The following is a 14693-nucleotide window of genomic DNA, read 5'->3' as shown; positions in this document are numbered from 1 at the left end:
ATATTTCAGCATTTTTTCTTTATGTTTTACTGTGGAAAGTTTGACTACAATGTCTCATGTTGAAGATCTCTTCTGGTTGTATTTATTAGGAGTTCTATGTGGTTCCAGCACTTGGATGTCCCTTTCCTTTTCCAAATTGGGGAAATTTTCTGTAATTATTTCACTACAGAGGCCTTCTAATTCATTCTCTGTTCCCATTTCTTCAGATGATCCTAAGACTTGTATGTTGAGTTGTTTGATGGTATCCCATAAATCTCCAACACTGTTTTTAAGTTTTCTAATTTTTTCACCTTTTTTTTTTTTTGGTCTGACTGTAAAATTTCCAAAGATTTGTCTTCAAAGTGGATATTCTTTCTTCTCCCTGAGTCTGTTGTTAAGGCTTTCCACTACATTTTTTTGACCCATTGAGTTCTTCATTTCTAATATTTCATTTTGACTTTTCTTTAAAATCTCAATTTCATAGGAAATATTTTCATTTTTGTAATATATGGATCTTTAATTCATGGATTTGCTTCTGATTACTTCTAAGTAATCCTGTGATCGATTTTTTTTTGAATTCAGTTTCTGGCATTTCATCAATCTCTTCATCTTCACATTCTAGTATTGAAGTGTTGTTTTGTTCCTTTTGTGTGTCATGCCATCTTCCTTATTTTTTCTTGAATTTCTGCATTTATTTTTAGGCATTTTTGGAGATACTTGTTAGATTTTTTCCACCTGTGATGGATTTTATCTTTGGATTAAGCCTCTTTGGCTTAGTGGAGTGTCTGTTTTTTCAGTGAATACCCAGAGGCGTGTGCTGGGTGTGTCCCAGGAGCACTGTTCAATGCTCCATGATTGGGAAAGTGTCCAAAGTGACACCTACGTTGGGCATGGTAAATCTATCTCTCTCTCTTTTAATCAGAATGGAGGATTTGATCAGATCTGTCAGTGTAGTCTCAAGCTCACCTCCTCTCCTCCAAGGAGACCAGTGCCAAGACACTAGCCCCATTGATTGCAATATTCATCCATGCTGCCACAAGAACACAAAGGACCCATGCAGTCCTCAGTGTGAGCATGGATCCCATAGCAATGACTATCACCAGGCAATCAGGAAGTCCTGAGCTTGTGGAGCCCCCTACAGTGACTGCTTTAAGACGCAGCCACACCCTGCACTGTCCCATGCAGCCACAGTGTTTTCACAGTCTGTCCCAGCTCAAAAATTTCCTACAGTCATGAGTGTCCAGCCCACTGCCAGTTCTTCCAGCCAGACTCAGGCATCTCCTCTCAGCTGGTTGCTGGATGCGTGAACACAAGATTGCACAGCTGTTACATATGTACAAAATGATGCCTGCCCTCTCTCAGCTAGTTACAGGACACGGGTGCTGGGTGGTTGAGGAGAGAGAAAAACGTGTCCCCCCCCCTTTTTGTCTGTAGGTTGGCAAGTACACTGTCCCCCTGGGCTCCAAGCTAGACTCAATGCCAGGTTCTTTCTGCAGCTTTATTGCCAGTGGGTTGGGCTTCTACAGTCTGGTCTCACCTCACTCTCCAAAGCTGGTACTGAGACTCTCAGCTTCTGGGGTCCGGAGTTGTGCACAGCCACACCCTCCACATAGATCTACAGTGTCTTTCTAATTTGTGTGGAGCTTCCTCTGCAATTTTCTCCCTAACTCTTCCCTGAGATTACACTCTCCACTTTTTTTTTTTTTTTTTAAAGATTTATTAGGGGCCAGCGCCATGGCTCACTTGGTTAATCCTCTGCCTGCGGCACCGGCATCCCATATAGGAACCAGGTTCTAGTCCCGGCTGCTCCTCTTCCAGTCCAGCTCTCTGCTGTGGCCAGGGAGAGCAGTGGAGGATGGCCCAAGTGCTTGGGCCCCTGCACCCGCTTGGGAGACCAGGGAGAAACACCTGGCTCCTGGCTTCGGATCGGCGCAGTGCCGGCCGTAGCAGCCATTTGGGGAGTGAACAAATGGAAGGAAGACCTTTCTCTCTGTCTCTCTCTCTCACTGTCTATAACTCTACCTGTCAAGTAAAAAATAAAAGATTTATTTATTTATTTGAAAGGCAGAGTTACAGACAGGCAGAGGCAGAGAGAGAGAGAGAGGTCTTCCATCACTTCCCAGATGGTTGCAACAGCTGGAGCTGCACTGAACTGAAGCCAGGAGATTTCTCCAGGTTTGCCATGTGGGTGCAGGGGCCCAAGGATTTGGGCCATCTTCTGCTTTCCCAGGCCACAGCAGAGAGCTGGATCAGAAGTAGTGCAGTCAGGACTTGAACTGTTGCCCATACATGATGCTGGCATTGCAGGTGGCAGTTTTACCTCCTAAGCCACGGCGCTGGTCCCTCTCCACCTTTTTTTTTTTTTAAACTATCTTCTCCTAGACTACAGCAGTAACCTCACTTCCTATTCTGCCATCTTGGGATCTTCCTAGACTATCTAAAGTAATCTTAAACAATAGAAATAAAGCTGGAGGCATCACAATACTGTATCTCAAGACTTACTACAGGGCAGTTATAATGAAAACAATCTGGTACTGGCACAAAAATAAGTTGTAGACCAATGGAACAGAATAGAAACTTCAGAAATCAATCCATGCTTCAACAACCAACTTGTCTTTTTTACAAAAGAGTTAAAATCAATTCCTGGGGCAAGGACAGTCTTTTCAACAAATGGTGCTGGGAAAACTGGATCTCCACATTCAGAAATATGAACTAAGACCCCTACCTTACATCTTACACACACAAAAAATGGTTACATTTTTAAATGGTTGAAAAAAAGTCAAAAGAAGAATATTTTGTGACACATGATACAGAATTCAAATTTTGGTATTCACAAATAGAATTTTGTTAGATTATGGGAACACTCATTGTTCAAATCTCATCTATGTCAACTTCTGGGCTATAGTAGCAGAATTGGGTGGTATAAAAGAGACTGTATGGCCCACAAAGTTATATGGAGATATTTACTATCTGAAAAAGTTGTATTACCTTTGCTGTAGTAGATGCAAAGAAGAAGAGGATGGAGTAAGAATATAAAACAGATTGGGATTAGCCCTTGAGGGGGATGTGCAAAGATGTAAAGAGTGGATCTTGCATCTACTTAGCAGTCCCTCTGAAGATTGTGTAATAGATTTATCAGGATGGTATGTATCTTCCTCAGTAAAAAAATAAAAGGAAATGGAGAAAATTTTCTTTTCTGAATTTTTGGAGCTCCTCTCAGTAAGAAAAATAAAAATGGCCACAAGGTTACATGTTTCAAAAGGGGCATGGTCATGGTCATAGGCTTTGAAAATAACTCATAAGTAAGATGTCTTGGAAAGAGGAAGAAGTTAATCATAGTATGAGCAGGATAGTGGTGGAATGCTGTGTGGTGTGATGATCTGGAGGGAACCTTACTCCTCAATGACTATCCTTAGAGGAGAGGAAATATCTGCTCCTCTTCCCGAGAGGGATCTGTATGACACTGAACAGTTCTTTCTTTCCCTACTTGTATCTGCTGCAGTCACTTTATTGGTGGAAAGGGTTACACTGCTTTCACAACAAAGTAGAGGTTGAACTCTGGCTTTCTTTCTCCCTTGCCTTGTTTATGGATCACTAAGAAAGGCAGTGAGCTTTCTTCTACTTCCCACCCCAAGAACATACTTGGATTAAGCATACTTGGATTAGAACTTACGTCTGCATGCTTTCCAAAGGCAGCCCTGGAAACCTGTGGGCTTTAGTTTTCCTTCATATTATTAAGTCAGATTTGCATATCTAGCTTGCTCCACAGGCAGGTCCCAAGGTGCACATTTGTAGGGAGTAGGTCCTAGTCTCATGCCCAGCCTCATTTTAGCAAGGATCACTGAATTTTGTGGAGTATTAGACACTTAACTGCCTTTTTATCAGCTCTAAGTTGGTTAGAACGTGGAGAAGATTGGTTGCCCATGGCATTCCACACTTATAACTATAAGGCTTTAGAAAAATTGCCAACATTGTACAGAGCTTGGTTTTTGGGTTCCCTCAAGAAGATGATGAGGGACATGCTTGGTGCCAGGTGGACATGGGGAGAACTTAAGTGGAAAGTATAAAGGAGAAACCTGGTCTACTATCCAGAGGTCAAGTATCTTCATATTCCGTAACCTGGACCTATTCTACCCCATGGACTATTAGAGCCCCATGATACAGGATAACTTTAGGACATCAGTAACTCCACTCAAATTACAGTTATCCTATCCTACCTTGGTTGATAATGTCGTACCACATGACATTCTCTTTTCCTTTTGGGGATTGCAAACAGACATTGGTATATAGTACGAACATTGATCTGGATTCATGGTCCAATTTCTCTTCTGTTTCCAAGGATGTTTATTTTCCCAATACTTCCATAGTTATTTTGTGTTTTTTGACCTCCTATGGTTTGTCTCAACTTTTAGTCTTTTCTTTCATTAGTCTACTCCAAGAGGAGTGACTTGCATTGTACATGTTGCAACAATAACTCTAGGTTGTCAAAAACCATACACAATTAGATTTGTGTATATCAGATTTTAAAATAAAGTACTCAAATTCTGGAGGAATATTATCTATTTCATCCTGTTGTTTTCAGGTTTAAATAAAGTGAGACAAAGTAAAGAATCTACTTTATAAATGACATGTTCACATGATGCATAACTATCACACAGTTCCTTAAAATTAAAAAATTAATCATTTTGAAAGGTAAAGAGGGGGCCGGTGCTGTGGCGTAGTGGATAAAGCTGCCATCTGCAGTGCCGGCATCCCATGTGGACGCTGGTTCGAGTCCTAGCTGCTCCACTTCCAATCCAGCTCTCTGCTATGGCCTGGGAAAGCAGTAGAAGATGGCCCAAGTCCTTGGGTCCCTGCACCATTGTGGGAGACCTGGAAGAAGCTCCAGGCTCTTGGCTTCAGATCAGTCCAGCTCTGGCTGTTGCAGCCATATGGGGAGTGAATCAGTGGATGGAAGCTCTTGCTCTCTCTCTCTGCCTCTCTGTAACTCTGCCTTTCAAATAAATAAATCTTTAAATGAAAAAAAGAAAGGTAGAGAGACAGATAGATGTCCCATCTGTGGTTCAAAGTTTACTTCTCAAAGGCCTAAATATCTGCGGCTAGGTAGGCTGAAGCCAGGGGCTGGGAACTCAATCTTTGTCTCTCATATGAGTGGGGGGGGGGGGGGGAGACCAAACTACTTGAGCCATCTATCACTTGCTGCCTTCCAGGGTATGCATTAGCAGGAAGTTGGAACTGGGAGCTGAGCTGGGAGTCCAACCCAACACTCTATCTATAGTATGAGATGCAGACATCCCAAGTGGTGTCTTAAGTACTGTACTTAATGCCTGCCTCAATAGTACATATTTCCTCAGGAACACAATATTAGGACTGGAAAGTTTATTGGAGACTGGACATAATTTCCTCACAGGCAACACAGGCATCCCATATTGGAACGCTGGCTACTCACATTCTGATCAGCTCCCTTCTGGAGCATCCAGGAAAGCAGCAGCAGACGGTCCAAGTACTTGGGCCCCTGCCACCCATGTGTGATAACAGGATGGAATTCCTGCCCCAGACTTGGCTGTTGTGGCCATATGAGGAGTGAAACCGTGGATAGAAGGTCTCTCTCAGTTTGCCTTTCAAATAAATAATATATAAATCTTTAAAAAATATATTTATTTGGCCTCTTTGGATTTTTGGAAGAATGTTTTAATTTTTAATTCTCATGATAGTTCCCACAAAGCCAGTCTTTATCATTTTCAAGAAGTATGAAGTAACTAAAAATAAATAGTTTAGACTTAGAAAAATTGGCTTTGAGTGTCATATGTTAGTAGAGTGCCTGGGACTGTGGAACTGACTTTTAAAAAAGATTTATTTATTTACTTGAAAGTCAGAGTTACACAGAGAGAGAAGGACAGGCAGAGAGAGAAAGAGAAAGAGAGAGAGAGAGAGAGAGAGAGAGAGAGGTCTTTCATCTGCTGGTTCACTCCCCCAGATGGCCGCAATGGCTGGAGTTGTGCTGATCAGAAGCCAGGAGCCAGGAGCTTCTTCCAGGTCTCCCACATGTGCAGGGGCCCAAGGACTTGGGTCATCTTCTACTGCTTTCCCAGGCCATAACAGAGAGCTGGATTGGAAGTGGAGCAGTCGGGACACGAACCGGAGCCCATATGAGATGCTGGCACAGCAGGCAGCAGCTTTACCAGCTATGTCACAGCGCCAGCCCTAGAACTGATTTTTAAATATTACTGATGGTTTTCTTATTGGGATTGCAGAGTTTTGATAATGATGACTCAGAGGATTCTACTCACCAACTCATTCATGACTAAATGGTGCTTGTGAAAACTGATTTTTTTTTTTTTACTTCTGTACAACTGAATATTTACAGTATATTCTGGGAAAGGTAGGTTTTGCTAAGTGGCAACAGGTAAGAGGAAGGAGGATTTCCCTATGCCACCTTCAAAACGACATAATACTCCTCACCTCCTGTATTTTTTAACCGGTTTGGCAGTCCCAGTCAGGGGTAGTATTATTATTGCCACATATAATATCCCCTTATCATCAAAACAGATTCTACAACCCAAACCAAGGTTAAACCAGGAGTGAGAATTCAATATTAGTATTAATATTCCTCATTGGCGTCCCTGGGTTCCCAGTGCCACTCCTGACTTACCTCTGTGCCAATGTAGTCCCTAGGAGGCAGTAGTGATGGCTTAAGTAATTTGGTACCTGTCATCCATGTGGGAGACCTGGATTGCATTCCTGGCTCTTGGCTTTGCCCTAGTCCAGCATCAGCCTTGGTGGGTACTTGTGGAGTAAACCAGCAGATGGAAGTGTTCTCTCTTTCTCTCTCTCTCGAAAACAAACGAAAAACAAGACAAAACCAAAAAAACTACATCTTTCAGTAAACCTGAGTAGCTATCATTTGATTTGCTTTTGAAATGTTCAAATAAAATCTCAAAACATCAAAACATATAAGAATTTTTAAAATGCATTTTGTTGCTACCTCTGAATGTCATTTGAGTTTACCCAGTTTTGTACTTGAAAATTTTGCCTGTAGCAAGCAGGCAGTGCCAGATTTGAGCCTTGGCTCCGTTCCTTTGCAGCTGCTCATCAGTTTCCTCATCTGGTTAAACAGGGATAAAAACCATACCCATCTCATGGTATTGTTGTGGGGATGGAGATAAAATAAGGAAAACACTTAGCATAGTGCTTGGTACAGAAACTGCTCAGCAAATGTCTACAGTCATCATTGTCCATTTCACTGCAAGGGGGAAGAGTATATAGTCAACAATGAGTCATTTCTGGGGTCTAGTTTCCACAAACATAGTCTGCATGGCATCTCCTGAAATGTAATGAATGCTTTGAGCTGTTACGTCCTCATTTCTGAAACAGATATGGTGTAATAATATCCAGGTCACTGGGATGTTGTAAGCAAAGTGTCCAGCATGTCCTTTTCCTACCAATCGCCTATCAACAAGTTAACCTTTATGAGGTCTATTCCAAGGATATGCCAAGCACAAGGTGTCACAGGAAGTTTCAAAGCAAATAAACGCGTGTTCTCCACCACGCAGGAGAGCATCTAACAAAATCAAGCCAACCATGCACAATGAATTGCTGATGATTTATGCAAATTAAAGTGGATCTCTAATCCATGCCTATTTATATTTTTCCCAGTGTGGATGTGGAGGAATTTTCAATGAGGGCCTTTTCCCTGGTACTTTCACAAGTCAGCAGATCTCCAAAGCCCAACGAAAATGTGGGCTGATTATAGACCCTAGAAAAACTGGAACAGTCACAAATCGCTCCTTGAGTACTGCCTCAGAAACTAGGCTAAAACAAAGCTCCGCTTTTCAGCCAAGGGCAGGGAGCTCAGTCTCTCTCGCGGAGCTACAGAGGGACGGCCAAAGGCCAGTTAAGTTGCCAGGACTCGGATGGAAGCGGTTGCAGAGGGCCCCTTTCCAGGATCACTGGCCTTGCCATCCCCGTCATGGAGGATTTTCCTCCAGCGCCGTGACCGACCCGACGCGTGGAGTCGCAGCAGCCCGGGGAACTCCAGCCCTCACACAGTTAAACCTCCTCCAAGGAGACTGGAAGAGGGAGGGTCCCCGCCCACGAAAACCAAGAGAATCTCGTGCCACCGCCCCGCCCCTCGCCCGGCCTCCTCCGCCCGCCCCCGCCCCGCCCCCCCCGCCCACCTCGGTTCGGACCGCGGGCCGCACCTGCCCGCGCGCGCACACGCCCCCCGCGCCGGGCCTCGCAGCCGCCGCCGCCGCCGCCGCCGCCGCCCTCGGCACGCGCCCGCCGCGGCGCGCCCGCACCGCCCTGCCTCGGCGCGGGCCACGGCCGCCTGAGCTGCCGCTGCCACTACCGCCGCCGCGCTCCTCCCCGCTGTGGGCCGCGGACGCCGCCGCCGCCGCCGCCGCGTAACCGCCGAGCTGGCCCGCGCGGACGCTGAGGCGAGCCCGGGCCGGGCGTGAGGGAGCAGGGGCTGCTGCCGCCGCGGGCGTTCGCTGCGCTCCGGCGGGGACTATCTCCGCCTCCTGCTCGGCCGCCTGAGTCCTCACCGTCCTCCCCCCTCCCCGCTCCTCAAAAGCACCCCCGGCCCCCACACCCTCACGCCCCACCCGCGGGGACAAGGCCTCGGGAATTCAGGGGAGTGGCTGTGGGGGCGCGTCGCGGCTCCCAGCTCGGCCAGCCCCTCTTCCAAGACATGGTCTGATCCCCATTGTAGAAGCTGCGCCCCGAAGAGGAGGAGAGAGTGGTGTGCCCGGCTTGGGGCTGCAGGCATCTCTTCGTGCTGAAGCTCTTGCATTATTTTAGGGTGGGGCGGGGAGGGCCCAGGATTTTGGGGAGTGGGGGTGGGCGGGGGAAGAGGACCCGAGGAGGGGAAGGACTCTGTGAGGGAGCCGGTCAGAGACTATGGGGAAGGACCAGGAGCTGCTGGAGGCTGCTCGCACTGGAAATGTGGCTCTGGTGGAGAAACTCCTGTCTGGCAGGAAAGGAGGGATCCTGGGCGGTGGATCCGGACCCCTGCCCCTGTCTAATCTGCTAAGGTAAGGATGGGCTCCAGGTCCGGGGATGGCACACCTCGTTGTGCTTTGTGATGGATCCGTCCTCCCCACGGTTATTGCACCTGCTGGCTGCCAGCAATTCATTCTTAAATTAGGTAGGAAAACAGACTGTTGTATGGAGAGGAGGCATGAGCCTCCCAGTCAGGTTGGTGCCTTAGATTCTTTGAGTAATTTTAAAATAGCCTTCCATCAATGCGTCAGTCAGCTACTTTTCTCTGAGCTGTGGTGCAGAACTTGTGCAGGTGCGAGTGTGGCTTGAAGAAAATCGGTGTTCCACCTGCTTTCCATCAGTGTTTATTGCAATCTTATTTGCAGCTTTGAAGCCAGCCTTTTTTGTCTAGTTAAATGAAATTGGCAAAGGAGCTATTGCGTGCATGCAATTACCCTGCAAAAGCCAAAGTCTTGGGCTGCTGCTCCCTTCTCTTGCAGAGGGCTTTTGCTGTGCTGTGGGTTATGATCCCCCCAGATGAAGAGAGTGAGCCTTGTGATGGGATGTCATCAGGACAGGGTGTGTGTGAAACTTGATAAGGCTGATTAGGCAGCCCCAGCAGTACTTGCAGATGCCTGGTCCAAGCGGAATGAAACTTGGTCATTTTATCTCGGGATGAAGGATGCCCGTTTGGGATAGTGTGTGTGGAATACGGTAGAGGCCTTCTCATGTGAAGATGTTGCAGGTGAGATGAATGTCAGTTGGAGAATGTTTCTAAGATGACATTTTAAAAAATGTCAAGGTCTTTATTCAACAGCTAGTACCTTAGAAATAGCAGGGTTGATTTGCATAATGGAGAAACTATTAAAAGTTGAATTGGTGGACAAATGAAATCAGCTGGGAGTGAGAAAGCCTGGCGAGTATTCACTGGATAAAATTTAAGGAAAGCTCTTTAGTTTCTAGAATCATGGCTCTTCAATTTGTCCTGGATATTTTTGGAGTCGTCAATCATCATTCATATCTTCACTTCAAAATGTCTCTTAGGCAACCCAACTATTCTTATGAAAATTTTAAAAAGCTCAAGTGATTTTTTCCTTGGTTTCTAAAAACTTCCATGCTACTCTTTTGTGGTTAATACAAACTTTTGGGTGATAACATTGTGTTCTTTGTAAGTTCTCAACGGTTTTAGTGGTCAATGAAATTCATTATAATACTGGCTAAAGAGAAAATGAGAAGTGCACATTATAGTGAAATGCATTTAGTTGGAAAATAGTTGGTGAGATTTAAAAAAAAACCCTATAGGTTAATATATACTCGTTGACAGTGCCATTGTATTGGAATGACAGTTCATTTCAGAATAATGAATATTTATGGGACATTTTCCCAATAGGTTGTAGAATGATGACTCCTTTGCGTACTGTCTTCTTGAATACTTTTACTTTCAAACACAAATAGATACTGTGCTTATTTCAGATTGAAGCTTAAATAAGTGCTCTTTGCCACAGGTTATTTACATAAAAGCGAATCTAGTTACAGTTTTAAGTTAGAGGTGAAATAAGGATTTTTGCTAGTGCATCCATCAGTGATAAAAATAACTGGCTGGAAATCTATATGCTGAAAGAGGTTTCTCAAATAATCAAATAACGAATTCCTTTGGAAATGTTTTGAGAATTTCAGCTAATTTCAGAGAAGACTGTCAGTGCGACAGAACTCGAAGGCAAACATCTTTTAAATAGTCCTGCCCCAGTTGTGTCATTAAAAAGGAAAGAATAGATATCAAATGTTAGTGGTAGAATGCCAACTATTTAATTAATGCTGGTAAACCTAAGTACCAAAATTGTGACCCACAGGGTTTAATGTTGATAAACACTAAACAGAGTAGTAGAATTGTGACCCAGGATGTGCATCTTGAATGAGAGGTTTTCTTTTTTGCTGGTTTGTCAGAGGTAGCAGTAGTAGCTCTGCAACAAGAAAACATTGAAGCAAAAAAATACAACTGCCAAGTCGTAAAAATCACAAAAGCACTAACCTTTAAACTTGAATTTATTTATCTCATACTGAACCAACAACTAAAACGGTGTCTTTGGAGAAAATGAGAATTCTTGGAGTGATCCTTTGCATATAATGAAATTTCTAAGCAGGCACACTTTTTTCAGTGTTCATTTCATTTCACAAATGATTGTCCTTAGAAGTTTACTTACAGGATAATGGAAAATGTACGCCCCTGCCAAACATAATGACACTTTGACATTCTTTGATATTTTGGTATGAATTGTGGAAGAAGTTTGACATGTTTTCCCTCTTGCTTTATGACTTGTGTAATAATAGTGTCAGACTCTGCTACATCCTTGCCTGTGTCATCTCATTCAGTTCTTATATTGACCTTAAGAAGTCAATCTTCATTTCACAGATGAAGGACTAAAGAAATAGGAAGATTAAGAATTTGCCCAAAGTCACATAATTAGTAATGGCAAAGATGTGAAATTCTGTGATTCAAATTTGCCTCACCATGTCTTCAGTCTTACTAATTGAATTCATTTTATTCATTTTATTAAGGCACATGTACTGTTGAGATAATCCAACATGAACTTTTTTTTTTTTGCTATGAGTAATGTCATTTAAAAATCCTTAAATTTTGTAATTTTTTGTTTTTAATTAAAATATCTCATAATTTTCAGGGTTTACTGGATAAGGAGCTTTCTGAAGATGTTTTTGATGACTTATTATCTACTAAGAAACAGTAGCTTTGTGATGGAATCAGGGTGATGTTGAAAGTTTCAACAAAAGAATGTCCTTGAATAAATACAAAAACTACTTTAAGCCTCACTGTCCTTTTCAATAGAGTGGAAATAGTACCTATTATATAAGGTTGTTGCAAGAATTAAAGGAGATATAATGAATGCAAAACCTTTAGCACATAGGTGTTCATCATTAGTGTTGTTTCTCATGTAACTCTAAAGCACTTAACTATTTCTTAAGGCCTTAATTACTAAAGGACTGGGAGTAAATTTAAATTTCCTTAGTAAATGATGTATTAGAATAATAGAATCTTCAAATTGAAAGGAGCCTTTGATCCAGCTTCTCATCTAGTGCAGTATTTTTTCTGTGCCAACGTATCTGACCAGGTAGTTAGTTGACTTCTTTAAGTGCTCCACTGACTAGATCCATTCCATTTTTGGGAGAAACTCTGCTTCTTTAAAAAATTCTCTTTCTATTGTGCTGAAATCTACCTTCCTGTAACTTCCAGAAATTGGTGCTAGGTGGCTTTTTGGATCAATGTAAAGTAGTCTAATTCATCTGCCAGGTGCATTAGCAGGAAGCAGCATCAGAGGCTGAGCAGCCAGGACTCAAGCTGGCACTTTGATAGTGGCATGCTGGCATGGCAAGCAGTGACTTAACCCACTGCACCACAATATCAGCCTCGGGACAGGATTTGCTTAGCCATGTAATAATGTTAGCTGTCACTGAGCATATTAATGCTTTCAGATATTATTTTGCTCACTGACCTGTGAAGCCATGGTACCGCTAATCTGGTGCTTGTGAACGTGTTTGTTGCACTTAAGTTATTCCTGTTATGTTTCATCTTATTTGTTTTAGCCCATGTCTTTAATCTTCCTAAATATTTTAAATTCCTGAGTCTTTCAGCATATTAACTTCTCTGCATCATGTGTTGTTTTAATAAGAAATGTTTCTGTAACTGGAGTCTAAAACTGCATGATATATTCCCGAAGAACCTCTCTTGAGGTTATCATAAAAGTAGCAAGCTATATGCATGGTATCTCTCTGAACATTGAAGCCACTTAATAGAGCTATCAGCTACTTTTCTTCCTTATACTTGTGAAAATATTGTGAGGTATTTTATCCAATGCCTTCCTAAATTCATGTTATATTCTGTTTATGGCATTCCTTTGATCCACCACTCCAGTAGTGGTCTGTAAATTCCGCCCAAATCAGGCTACTTTGTTATACCTTCCACCTAGTAATGAACCACTGGTAATTCCTCATATTGGTGAGAATTCCGTTTACCCTACTGCGTCTAGATCTTCTAGGAATGGATACTTAGCACTCATGCAAAGCATCTGTGTGTGTCTCATGATCCCTGGAGCTTTGATAATCTCCTAACATTATTTGTTTATGTTTCCTCATTTGAAAATGATTTTCAGTATGGAAGATAGGAGCAAAATAGAAGCAGATTCTTGGTATTGCTAGACACCATAGAAAATCCTCTAGTGATCTGAAAGTTTTACTCTTGTTAGAGCTTACAGTTACATCAATAATCTATTGTATACCCATCTCTCCCTTTCTCAAACCTAGCTAAAAGAGACATTAACATCTTTACTGGACATGTATAAACTTTTATGTTTGTTTTCAGTTATACCAGCCTCTTTTATTATGAAAGAAGTCTGAACTCATCAGAATACTCAAATTGAGTTACCTCTTTCCTTTTCTTGCTCCAGATTACCTGTAAAATTACATTTTTACTTATATCCTTCACGAAGCAGCTAAAAAACCTATTTAAATCTCTTGCTTTGGGACAGTTACCTTTTGTTCTAAAAAAAAATAATTTCCACTGAAAATGTATGTCCATTTTTTTTTTTTTGCTGAATCTAGGGTTAAGGATTTTTTTATTCTAATAAGGCAATAAAAGTTTGTTAATGCTCCAAATATGTGATTTTCTTAATGTGTCAAGGAGTTTAGTACAACATAAGGTATATTTAATAAATTCTTGAACATAAAATATCCAGTTCTTAAGACCCCTATGTGGAAAAAGTAGATTAATAAGAAGGGGGAATATAATCTTCTGGTCACCAAAGACATAAACCAGAAAGTTGATAAAAATTTTGAGATTCAGGATTCAGCTCATAAAGGTTTTGGTGATTGGCACAAGGAGATAAGAACTAGGAACAATTGCAATTTTCTTAACTATTTGGTCAATTGTGATTTTTGGGACCTGATGCCAAAAACTCACTCTCAGGGAAACTGCATTGGTTAAATGGAATAAATCACAAATAGAGTAGTTAAGCTACATGAACATGTTATATCTATAAAAATAGTCATGTTGCAAGTGGGTTATCTATTTTAGATAGTAATGATGTTTGAAATGGTGATTGCACCATTATGTTCAGGGAGCTGTGTCTGCTGGAGTGAACAGTGCCAGCTGCATGATTGGGAGTAAGGAAAGAGGAGAGGGAATTTGGTATTGACCTCTTTCTCCACTGAGCAGGGATTTCAGCTCGCTCTCCAAAACTGAGAGGATGATAAATAGCAGTGAACCAGAATAGCAAGCCAGTGACTACTATTCAACCTATCCATTCCTTCTTTCTTTCCTTTTTTTTTTTTTTTGTTAAAGATTTATTTATTTGAATATCAGAGTTACAGAGAGAGAGGGAGAGGCAGAGAGAGGTGTCATCTATCCACTGGTTCACTCTCCATATGGCTGCATTGGCCAGGGCTGAACCAGATTGAAGCTAGGAGCCTCATCTGGATCTCCCACATGGGCCCAAGCACTTGGGCCATTCTCCGCTGCTTTTCCCAAGCTGGAGCTGGATTGGAACTGGAGCAGATGGGACATGAACTGGCACCCATATGGGATGCTGGTGTTGCAGGAGATGGCTTTACCCTCTGTGCCCCAATGGTAGCTCCCAACCTTTCCATTCTTATACTGCACAATTCTTTCTTTTTTCTTTTTTTTAAAGATTTATTTTATTTATTTGAAAGAGTTACAGAGAGAG

The 14693-nt window shown here is 42.4% G+C and overlaps 1 protein-coding gene across 18 annotated transcripts in view; it reads left to right on the top strand.

The window, feature by feature from the left end:
• Positions 1–8807: 8807 nt before the first annotated feature.
• Positions 8808–14693, top strand: part of ANKS1B (ankyrin repeat and sterile alpha motif domain containing 1B) — a 1209513-nt gene continuing 1203627 nt past the window's right edge. For 5 of the 18 annotated variants that reach the window (XM_089308835.1, XM_089308834.1, XM_089308833.1 and 2 more), the window contains exon 1: positions 8822–9014. In XM_089308835.1, the coding sequence (XP_089164961.1) occupies positions 8881–9014 (134 nt within the window). In that variant the 5' untranslated portion in view covers positions 8822–8880. Of the gene's footprint in view, positions 9015–14693 lie in introns of all 18 variants that reach the window. The other 13 variants (XM_089308830.1, XM_089308826.1, XM_089308829.1 and 10 more) reach the window with 8 other exon arrangements.

The sequence above is a fragment of the Oryctolagus cuniculus genome, chromosome 11 (assembly GCF_051225735.1).
Source record: "Oryctolagus cuniculus isolate XC-2025 breed Fujian yellow rabbit chromosome 11, ASM5122573v1, whole genome shotgun sequence".
NCBI classification, from domain to species: domain Eukaryota; kingdom Metazoa; phylum Chordata; class Mammalia; order Lagomorpha; family Leporidae; genus Oryctolagus; species Oryctolagus cuniculus.
Note: the sequence above shows the minus strand (reverse complement) of the source record. Positions and strands in the feature narration are given on the sequence as shown.